At 36.0% G+C, this 11,680-nt stretch overlaps 3 protein-coding genes across 3 annotated transcripts in view; 2 read left to right on the forward strand and 1 right to left on the reverse strand.

Annotated features, from left to right (window-relative positions):
• Positions 1-1,749, forward strand: part of LOC113503118 (forkhead box protein C1-like) — a 3,685-nt gene extending 1,936 nt beyond the window's left edge. Inside the window, exon 2 of the mRNA XM_026884936.1 lies at positions 1,660-1,749. Coding sequence (XP_026740737.1) covers positions 1,660-1,749 — 90 coding nt within the window. The remainder of the gene's footprint in view (positions 1-1,659) is intronic.
• A 138-nt stretch (positions 1,750-1,887) lies between these two features.
• On the reverse strand, positions 1,888-4,736 carry LOC113502872 (egalitarian protein homolog). Its single transcript, XM_026884604.1, is given in 8 exon segments — positions 1,888-2,091; positions 2,093-2,205; positions 2,207-2,370; positions 2,373-2,594; positions 2,597-3,097; positions 3,100-4,173; positions 4,176-4,487; positions 4,490-4,736. Coding segments are annotated over 8 exon segments (2,553 nt in total). The 5' UTR covers positions 4,557-4,736; the 3' UTR covers positions 1,888-1,991.
• A 536-nt stretch (positions 4,737-5,272) lies between these two features.
• On the forward strand, positions 5,273-8,378 carry LOC113502938 (vacuolar protein sorting-associated protein 29). The gene is made up of 4 exons (XM_026884698.1): positions 5,273-5,455; positions 6,072-6,263; positions 6,831-7,066; positions 7,727-8,378. The coding sequence occupies exons 1-4, from the start codon at positions 5,453-5,455 to the stop codon at positions 7,842-7,844; spliced, it is 549 nt and encodes a 182-aa protein (XP_026740499.1). The 5' UTR covers positions 5,273-5,452; the 3' UTR covers positions 7,845-8,378.
• Positions 8,379-11,680: the final 3,302 nt, after the last annotated feature.

Consider the following 11,680-nt stretch of genomic DNA (forward strand, 5'->3'; position numbering starts at 1 on the left):
AAAATACAATTCATTACGTCTATAAAAGTGCCTAATAATTTAATTGATATAAAATACAAAAAAAAGAGAGGTAAATATGAATACTTCATGTGTGTGACGGAGAATAAAAACACGTCGCATTTACTAACAAATACAACTTGTTTAGCGTGCTATTTTCAAAATAAAGGATACAATACTGATGATTAATACATGTGTCGATGCGTCTACACCGCACATACCTCGATATTGCCTTATTTACTGAGGCCTAACAAGAACGACCTGTCGGAGTTATAACAAGAGAGCTACCTGTCTTTTAAAAATCATGATTAGTCTATTCTACTCAACTACAACAACATTATAACAAATTAAATAGCGTTTAGTTCATGCGTAATCGCATACCGTCGTGTATCGCAACCTAATTGTTAAGCTCATGTAAACAATGATAATATGCAAACTGTAAACATGCGGGAACCCAGTTCATGCAGTTGAATGATCGAAGCGTTAGGAATATCGCAACGATGTTTTCCAGGTCGAAATCTAGCTAATTTTTCGGCAAACATCGTTTTACACTGTAACATGCTATCACAGTGAGTAATGTCTAAACTATCTTGTATCATTTTTTATGATTAAGGATTGCACGGCATTTTTACAATTGGCAATGACCTTGTGTTGAACAAAATAAGGTACAATACAAGCAACAGTTTTGCATACAATAAGCAAAAAGCATTAAAATATCACTTAATTTTAACACATTTCTACTTAACCATAACACAAAAATAAACTATTCGAATGAATTCAACAAGTTTAGATATATTTAACCTACGAGCTTTCGTAGATAATCTAGGCCCAGACGAAAACATCTATAGATTCTGACAACTACTAACTAGTTAGTGTTTCAGTGGAGTTTAGTTCGTTAAAAAACTTGTATACCAAAGTGTTATTCACAAACAACAAAATATCTCCTCTAAACTTGGTATTACAGAATTACTACTAAATATGGATGTATAAAAAACTACAATTCATATATTAATTGAATACGAAGGCATCGTCGGATATGATCGAAGGCACATTATTTAAATAACAAACGATCAAAATAGATAACCGCGGTTACCCATCACAAATACGTTATAACGTTAATTTGCATATCTACGTAACAATGCAATCTACACGTCTCTATAACATCCTACGTGAAATAAAGTTTTAAAATTGATTTCTCCAAGCACCTCAAACTACGATAAAACTTCTCTCTCAGTAACACTAACCCTAAACCACTTTTTAATATTTTTTAAACGTGATTAATAATTATAATCTACTAGTAAATCTAACGATTTATAATATTTTACAATATAAAAAAACTTTATTGTATACACCTATTATTGCCTCTTCGATATAAGTCCAGTAGTCCACTGTCATGCTACTAAACACTTCGCGTATGTATAAATAAATAAATAGGTATATACATCTGACTTAAGATAACGGAAAGACGCCCGATCCTATCGTGATTTCGCAAGGTGAAAAGATTATGCACGCTTATCAAAATTTATCTTATTTACAATTCATAGATCGAGAAAAAAGGCCTTGAAATCTATCACATTTAAGTTTGGGATACTTAACAGGCAATAGCCAACATAAAATAAATTACTATAAAAGTTGTAAAACAGCAAATACTGTCATTTCCAGATGAAGGAATTAAGTAGCCGTTCTATTATGCGAATTACTGTTGCATTTATTCGAGTGTACGCGCTAGTCTCCGCTCAAATGAGCATATAGCGTAGGCGTTTATACACTTGGCATGCACGACCTCACAACACGCTTAATTTATTCTATCTCGTAGAACCGCACCGCTATCACCCCGCTAAACTAGTTCAAAGTAATATGTGATTTAACAGACGAGCGGGGGCCGGACGAAATACATCATAACTAAAAAAAGTATATAAAACGATCACATATATGAACAGTTTCGAAACTAAACTGTGGCACTCAGAACATGGAAGTGCAGCTACTGAGTGATATCAAGACATGTTGTTAATTCCTACCCGTTTGCTTAGGGGCGACGCATTCAGGATCCTCTCGTTGAGCTTGTCTTCCTCCCTGAAGTGTATCCGCGTGATCCGATGTCCCGGTGCTGAGGGTCTGAGAGCCAACCTCAGCCTTCTTGGTTTCATTGAGATCATTGCACTTAACATCATCATAGGTAGTATTATGGCATCTGCAGCTACAGCTTTTTTCTATCCGGTTCCCCTCCTAAGTTCAAAATTTGGCTTAGATTGGACCAGTCCTTGTTTTTGAGCAATGGCAGTGTTTGTTCCATTGTTTGTGAGAATTTATCTTCTAGCTCGCCACTGAGGGGCGCGACGGCGGACAGTATTGCTTCGAGACGATTTATCTTTCTACCTTATCCATGTTTGTGTCTGACAATATTTCATCCATCATTTGCATGGATTCTGTGAGGCTTGGTGGCTGTGTGGAGTGTGGTGACATTATAGGATCAGAGGGGTTGGACTCTAAGCTTGCCATTTCATTTTCTCTCTCGTCATCATCTGAATCAGAATCCTTGTCATGCCCAATAGCTTCGAGTTTCTCCAACTTCTTAGATATTTTATGACAACCTTTCACTTTTCTTTTTCCTCTTCTGTGAGTTCAATGTATCTGAGAAGTCTGATTTCCCTGTTACTCAGTACAATATTCTTTGTGGTTTCAGCTAGCTTCTGCTTCAACTCACCAACTTCAGTGTTAATTTTTCTCTGCCTCTTGCGCAGTTTGACTTCTGTTGGTTGAATGTGCATGAATACTTGTTCATTGCTAAGTTCTTCAAACAACTGTTGATTGTCTGGCCGAATATTGCTAGACATGTATGCATATATTGCAGGATTAACTAAGGACAGGACATCTGATGCTGAATAAATAATCATATCTTTTGTCAGAGGTCTCCTAGCCCAGTAACGTTGGTCCCTGCGGTACACATTTTTCAATTGCTCTTTCATAGGGTTCATGGGAGCATTATACAGTTCACACAAAGCATTAAGACTAAGATTCTTGACTTTGTAAACAGGCACACCTTGTTGCTGCAATTGTAAGACAGCGTGGGCAGCCTGAGTGTCGAACACATTCTTCAAACAATCTCAAATTGATTGTGTAAATTGACTGAATCATTCCTACAGTCATGTATGATCTTCACAACGTTTTCACTCTCAAGTAAGTCCTTTATTTTTCCTTCTATGACCATGTTGGGACATGCCATAATATCTAGTATGTACACTTCACCATTCATGGTGGCAATTTGACACAGTGTCAACACACCTTTGAGGCCAAGATTTATTCCTTCGCAGTCAAATGACACAATACTTTTTGTGTTGCGTTTGGGTGCCATAATGCTTTCAATCAATGTGGCACATTCTCTTACATTAGCTATGACAGTTGTGCACTGGAGCACCTTTTGTCGCCAAGCTTCACCCATCACATTGTTCCTTAAGCTTGGAGTCCCATTGGTCTCCTCTGCACTCCGAGCATTCAAATGATTATTTACTCTATCTCTGACCATATTCTCTGCCAAATTCTTAATTACTATGGAATTGATTCTTTGCTTTAGAGTCTGGTTGGCAATATTGCCCTGTGGACCACGAGGAGATTCAATGGGACTGAGTATTCTGTTTGCGGGGCTCTTCTTACCATCTGATGGAGTAGGACTTTCTACTGTGGGTGGGATTGGGGACACAGGTTTCTCCTCAACCACAGGTTTTGGTATATCAGTCTTGGCTTTAGCTTTCGCATTCAGATACATGACAGGTATCTTTGGTTTGCTTATAAGGGTTACCAAATTCGATTGAACATGGAATGAGTCTGAAAATATCTTTAAGAAGGCACTCAGGTCAGCTGGTGACTTAAACATTTGGTACCAGTATTCTTGGGGAAATCTGGACACAATCAAGTGGAAGAGTTGGTCAACCATGACAGGCCCCTTAGCTTCTATGCACTGTGCAACATAATCTAACAACTGTTGGGCAGTGTCTGTGTTAATATTAGCTACAGGTAGATTGTGGAATTGTTCAGAGTTAGTGTGTGCGTTACCTCTCCTATGATTCTCACTGACTAGAACGACGTTGTCATCGATGATCTGGAAGGTGTCTGGATGCTTGAGCAGGAAGTCCTTGAACTCCTTGATGCGCTGGCCGGAGATGTGACGCACCTGCGGGAGGCCTGGCTGCGGTGCCCGAGCAGGCTCTTGATGGGCACCTCGGTCCCCTCGCCGTACTGGACCATCTTGCCGGCAAAGTACTCCTTCGCCTCCTCGATGTAGTCATTGTTGGACGAGGCGCCCGCCCCGCTGGGATGCTTCTGGAACGTGTTGATATCAACATAGTCCCCGTCTATGCTGAACAACGCCGGGTACTGAGCCAGGAACTTCTTTAAGCCCGACTGCGACCCGCCAGCGATCTGTCGCATCTCCTTGGTGAATCCTTTGGCACCAAACTGGCAGGAAAGATCGTGCAACGTGCGCGGCTCGCCTTGTCGAGCAGGCGTTCCACAAAGAACAACAGAGTAAGGTTCCTAGCGAGCTCATATTCCATTGATTCCATTTCCCTGCAGTTGGTGCCAATGTGATGAACTTAAACTAATTTTTTTCTACGTATATGTGTCACCCACAACACCATGAAATTTTTCTTTTCTATCCGCACCTGAACCATAGAGTGTGATGAAGTGAAGTGATGTAGAGTATCAAAATAAACTATAACTAACACATGATGTCAAACCTTTAAATAAATTCCAGTGCATAGCAAAAGCAAGTGAAGTTTACGAATAGAAAAGAATGAATAATATAATTTTTTAGTATTATAAAAAGTATTTCTAAGTAAGAAAACTAGTCCACCGGTACTTAAATGTCAATAAATCAAAGCATTACGTAACGTTATCATTTAATATGGGTGATAAAGAATTGATCTTATCAAAAGTCACATAAACCTAATCATAAACAGTTATGAACCCCCACAAAAGTGACTAAACTAATGAATTAGTTTTCTTCTCATGATTGTTACTAATAGTAATAGAAAACAACACTGTTTCATAGAGCATAATATTTATTTTCTTAACGGTACAAATGCATGTACTTCAACTTTGCAAGAAACTATTATTCAATAATTGGTTGGTAATTATTTTGTACTCAGAATACGTAATTAAAATATTATATCGGTTTTTAAACCATTCAGGACGATAAACATTTCAAATAAATATTCACACACGATTTAACGTTCCGAGGCACATCCGTAAACAAAATTTGTAAACGTTGTCAAATAAACGTCACTGTCAGTTGTAATAGATGTCAAACCTCCAGTCAATCTCAATTGTTGTAATGCCGATTTCTGATAGCTGTAATCAGTAATTATTACTTGAATTCGCTCTCAATTATAGTTCCACGAATCTCATTATTCGTACCGTCGAATAACGGTTGTCCGCAACAATATCTTTCTCTAACATCATGGTAAGTTCTTATTTGCAATCAAATGCGGAACTGAAACACCCACTTTTTTATACAATTTACTATTAACTTCTTTACCCAGTAACCGATCATGAAGCAGCTAATTAATTTGATCATTTATTAGTTTCTATGCTTCTTGTATGTTATATTAATGTTGAGTAAGTAAAAATTCTAATTACCAAGAGGTTTAGACTGTACGAAAAATGTTGTCAATTTCATGAACTAAACTAATGTTTGAAAGTACTTCACAGCCCATTCCGATTTTCGGACGTTCACAGCACTTGTCCCTGCATTTAAAAGACAACAAAACAAGTACAAGACAACAATTTTTTTTCTAAAACTATACTTTAAGTCCACCTAACTTGTTATAGGGTGATTCTTCGGAAAAAATACACTAGTTAAGGTCATATCATTATCCTCACCAACTGGTTCACTTCACTGTGATGCTTAAAATGTTTTGATTCTTACTTCATCTAATAATAGCCGTAGTACTTTACAAGCTTAGGTAAAAATAATATTAAATCAAGCAATCTGCAGTATGAAAAGTGTGGTGAGGATAATGATGTTCTCAATTTGTGTTTCTTTTTTCCGGAGAATCACCCTATAATCACATTTCCAGCTCGTCCTAGTCCTCGGTGACCTGCACATACCGCACCGGTGCAGCAGTTTGCCGCCAAAATTCAAGAAGCTCCTGTTACCGGGCAGGATACAACACATACTCTGTACTGGAAACCTCTGTACTAAAGAGTCATATGACTACCTAAAGACCTTAGCTAGCGATGTTCATGTTGTACGAGGGGACTTTGATGAGGTTTGTAAGAATAAGGCTGTAATTACTGATACAATACAAATAAATATAAAATATGTTAAACAAGTGGTCATTTTTCGAATAATATTATTAATAAGTTTTTGATTTTTGTGTTGGAGGAAACTAATATAACCTTTGAACCTTTAAAATAGTTTCTTATAGTTAAGATCTTGGGGCTTCATATCTGACTGAAGATGTTAATTCTGATTTGAAATGACTGGCTGTAGGACTAGTGGTTAGTGAGCCTGTCTGCTACACAGGCTGTGGGTTTGATTCCCACTCAGGACAAATGTTTATGCAACCAGGTTTATCATTTTTGTCTTGGTGTAATTTACAAAAAATATGTATGTATTTAGAAATTTATAAGTATGTTTATCTGCTGTCTGGTACTCATATTAAAAGCTTTACTTAGTTTGAGGCTAGATGGTGTTGTAGGAACTTATCAAATATACCATATTAAAAATGTGGTGTTTAATCCATAATATGTTTTTTAATCTAGCTCTCTTTGTCCCACAGCTAGGCTAAGGCCTGCTCGAAATCTAATCCACTATCTTTTCTAAAATATTTCAGAACTCCACATACCCAGAACAGAAAGTGATAACTGTTGGTCAATTCCGCATCGGTCTCATCCATGGTCATCAGGTCGTACCGTGGGGTGATGAAGAGTCCCTGGCTCTCGTACAGAGACAGTTAGATGTTGACATACTGATATCTGGTCACACACATCGGTTTGAAGCCTACGAGCATGAGAACAAGTTTTACATCAATCCTGGATCAGCTACTGGGGCTTACAGTCCTTTGTTTAGGTAGGTTATGAAAGGTTATAATGGTGCTAATTTACACATTAGCAGCTGGAAGGCTGGATATTACACAGCTGAAGGGCATACTGGTTACTGGTGATGGGCTCCTTTTTCCGCACGTAGGCTCTAAGTCGGCCCATTGTGCGTCAGGTGGCTTTGGGAGGCTGTAAGTCCAGCCATCCCTACACCCTCCAGAAGCGCAGAATTCTCCTGGGACGTTCGCAGGCTTCTGTGACGGAGCTGGAGGGCATTGTAATGAAATATGTTGTGTGAATAATTTAGGCTCCATAAGGTTACAAAGGTTATCATATTACAAAGGTTCTTGCAAGCCAGTTCTCTTTCTTGAACTTGGGTTGACATGCTATTGGGTGTGTAGATTAATAGTATTATAAAAATAAATATTACTACTTCATAATTTATAAAGGTGCCTCAAACAAAATAGATTAAATAAGTCATTGATTATTAAACATAAATCTCTGTGACATGATGATATGGCTTTATAATGTTTAATTTTGTTTATAATAAGTGAACTATCGTTACATCACATTATCACAAGTAAACTGCAAAGCATCTACCAGATATTTTTCCTAAATTTATTTTCATATTTTGGCTGGCATCATTTCATACAGTTTTTTTTGAAAATAACCTTTACATATCTTGTTACAGAAACGCTACTCCATCATTCGTCCTTATGGACATCCAGAGTTCGACAGTCGTCACATACGTATACAAACTCCTCGGAGACGAGGTCAAGGTCGAAAGGATTGAGTATAAGAAAGCATAGAATTGGTTGTATATGCAAAAAGGTTAAAGTTATGTAAGACATTATTGAATATGTAGACTGTAATAGCTTAACTATTGGATTGCTGTAAGCAGTAAGAGATGTTTGATATGATTTAATCTGTCCTCAAAAATGAAGAACACTTAAAGATAGAGGGAAATTAACCATCAGATATGTAACTCATGATACCACCCTCTATATTACGCCCGAAATATTACACACATTATCCTACACAGGGTGAGGTCTGCGCCCAACAGTGGCACTTATATCGCTGGTATTATTAGTCGGTCACGTTAGACGTGAGATTTTCCAAAGGTGCCTCAAAGATCAAACAATGCGCCATTTCAAAGAAGTTCTGAGAGTGATCCTTTAGTTAAACTGTTACAGTCAAGTGAATGTCTCACGAAAGCTATTATACAAGAATATTATTTAGATTAAGTTATGTAAGTTTGGAATGAGAAATGATGTATTTACATAATGTATGTAAAAATAAATTAAGCTCATTGTGTCCCTGTGAAATACACATGTGTGAGATTTTTTGTATTCTTATTACTAAACTTGTGTACATGGCCCCTATTAAATTTGAGATTTTTTAGATTAAATTTGAAATTATTCCTATTCTCTTAAGCATTTTGCCAACACATTCATTGGGAATTCATTGTATTGATGTTGAGTGTACCATCCCGTACCAAATTTCCAATTGTTGTGTAGGAAAAATACTTAAAAGAATACGAAAATGTCATTTTAAGCCAATTTTCATTCATTTATTCTGTTATTTTAAGCAGGGAGAAATCTGAAAATTATTAAAGTTCTGCCCAGTCTAGCTATTCTACACTTACAAAATATTGTAAAAAGGTTGCCATTGTTTTGAGTATGTAAGATTACTTACGGCTGTGTGTAATCTTTTTGGCTATAAATATTTGTAAATAATAACTATTTATTACTAACTAAGATTTTATACTTTCATAAAGTTAAAAAATCTTAGTAAGTGTTTTGTCCAAAAAAAATACAGATTAAAAATAAAACGCGACCGTATACAATAAAGTCGTTTACTGAATATATATGTATTTCTATGAGAAATTGATCAACACCTGGTTTTTGAAGTAACCAACCTTTAAGTATGTTTTTTTTATACATACGCAGTCTAAAAGTTTTTCATCACGATGCCATCTCCTAAATTAAAATGTAACTGGAATTTAAAATAGTCGATTATAATATTGATCTGTGTCAGCCTTTTTGTTATGCATGTAAATGATAATGTATGTATTAAATGTATTTATCTAAGTTTTAAAGTAATGTTAATAAATATTTGTATATATTATATAGGTATTTAAAATTGCGTTTTCTTTTTTATGTTTTCCTTATAACTTGAAGAATGAAACAGAAAGAAAGAAAGAGGGAGGAAATAGAGGCTTTTGCTTCTTACTAGCCCAAGTAAATTTATTAATATTTTAGTAGCTTGATCAATGTAAATTGGAAAACTAGAATTTTTCAAATTCAGCTGGATGAATGTTGACCCCGACCTCGTCCGCGTGGTTAGAAGATATAAGTTAAGCGGAAGCCCTCAAAAAGAAATATTTTTCCCCGTTTTTGCCCCATTTTCCATTGTATCTTCGCTCCTATTAGTTGCAGCGTGATGTTATATAGCCTAAAACCTTCCAAAATGAATGGTCTATTGAACACAAATAATTTTTCAATTTGAACCAGTAGTTCCTGAGATTAGCGCGTTCAAACAAACAAACAAACAAATTCTTCAGCTTTATATATTAGTATAGAGTATAGATAAAGTGAAAAAAAGATATATTGGTAAAACATTCTGCATTTGTTTACAAAAATAAAGATTACTGTAATTTATTGTTTTTAATTAACTAAGTCACGGTTAAGTGCGAAGTTCTACAAAATCACAGCAATAATACAGTAAAAACAAAAACATTTTTTACAAACACATTTCATTTAAAATCCGACCTTGCGCTGATGTTTTATAGTATATAATCGCGTGTACATATATCATATGATTTGTTGCTTATATATTTCAATGGGAGTTCGACCTTATATCTGAAGAGTTAAAGTACATAATGGTTTGAGGATTGAATAACTGGTGTGTATAGCGTGTTCCATTGAAGCGAGGTTTTAAGGTCGATGGCTTTACGCTGTGTTTAGATGAGTTTCCACGTAGATTTTCTTTGGGTAAAGGAAAATATAGCTATAGATTTTTTTCTGCTATTTAGTGATTATTTATTAAGGGCTTGTTTTACAATCGCCATGTAAGTTCCCGTAAAATTAACAACAGATTTCTTCACACGAAGAAAGACAATTTTTTATATTTATATGCCAGATAGCTAGTCAAGGCTACGTTCTGTCCCGGCATTCTCACAAAAACGGGAAACACCGCGTTGTAAACTGAAGTCCACGCGGACGGAGTCGCGGGCAACAGCTAGTTAGTATATTTACCAATAAAGATAATGATAATAAAAAAAAGCAATGTTTACATATCTACTAAAGCTTGTAAATAAATAACATCTTAAACTTGTTTACGTGAGTAAGCCCACGTTAAAGACACTAATCACACAATAATTAAATAAGGAAAGAGATCGGTCCTTATCGTTATAACAACAATAATTATTGGAGGAGACAGTAATTAACCTAAATTGCAATAGTTTGGCCTACGTGTGGCACAATGCGTAGGGCCAGTGGCAAGTGATAAGGCCGAGTTCAGATGCACGACGATTTCTTTTTAATGGGACAAGCTTACAGCATAGCATTAGCATATTCCCATAATAGGGTTTTTGGCACATAACAATATCTGTTTATGCAGAGAGATTTCCAAATAATATTGGATAGGTACGATTTTTTTTAACTCGTTAACAAAAGTTGAAGGGGATACAAAAAACACTCGTGTGACGTCACTTACCAGTAAGTGATGTTACTAGCTAGCCCCCACTGCCATACATTTTATCATCTTTGTGCTTTTTATACTAGCTTTATAATGATGTGATAAAATGAAAAAATCGTTTTTAATATTTTTGGGAAACCTGTCTGACAGACTGCTTAGCTTTCTGGCAACCAGGATGTAGGTACAATATATTTAAGCATTTGCTTTTAATAAAATTTTAGATAAATATATTGTACACCTTCACGTCACGTGCACATGAAGACATCTAGACTCAAAACAAGCATTCGCCCATCACGCAAAAGCTTGCCTTACGTGGAATCAAACTCGCAACATGTCAAACTTAGATAATTATGTCAAAGGATGACACAATTATCTAATATAGGTACTAATATTTATTGATTTTATCTCTTTATTGAACACATGTGAACACGGCATTACAATATAATCTCCAAATATTGTCCTAACTGTCTACTTCCCACTATCTATTGTGATTGACAGAGCCACGTTAAGCTGTGTCATCTCACACAAATCACCCTTATGCCGTAGCACTAAAGATCATAATCCCGTGCGCTGTGTATGTACTTGTTACTATGAAGATCGTATTTGTTTACAACTTTTGGCTTTGAAGCCGCTGTAGCTTAGCTTAGCTTATTTTTTAATTTAATTCAAGTGGCAAGAAATCGCAAAAGGTAGAGAAGTTTGGTAGGAGAAAGGAAGGTTCTTGCCCGGCTGTGGGATTATTATTATGCAAGTTGCTGTAACAAAAGCTTTAAACGGTTTGAGATTGGTAATTTTTTTAGAAGCAAAAACAAGATTTTTTTTTTGAAATGATTCCTTTACCTACTTATAATAATGTAAATCTACCAAGAATGAAGTATCCAAATAGATTTTGATGATTTCTTTTCGCTGAGATTCCGATAGAGAATAATGCGGGATTGAAGAGAAT

Source organism: Trichoplusia ni, chromosome 18 (assembly GCF_003590095.1).
Source record: "Trichoplusia ni isolate ovarian cell line Hi5 chromosome 18, tn1, whole genome shotgun sequence".
Classification (NCBI taxonomy): domain Eukaryota; kingdom Metazoa; phylum Arthropoda; class Insecta; order Lepidoptera; family Noctuidae; genus Trichoplusia; species Trichoplusia ni.

Excerpts from the sequence above, each read along its gene's own strand:
- LOC113502938 (XM_026884698.1), top strand. Across the intron at positions 6,264-6,830 it reads TACGAGGGGACTTTGATGAG|AACTCCACATACCCAGAACA; the intron begins GTTTGTAAGAAT and ends AAAATATTTCAG. Across the intron at positions 7,067-7,726 it reads GCTTACAGTCCTTTGTTTAG|AAACGCTACTCCATCATTCG; the intron begins GTAGGTTATGAA and ends ATCTTGTTACAG.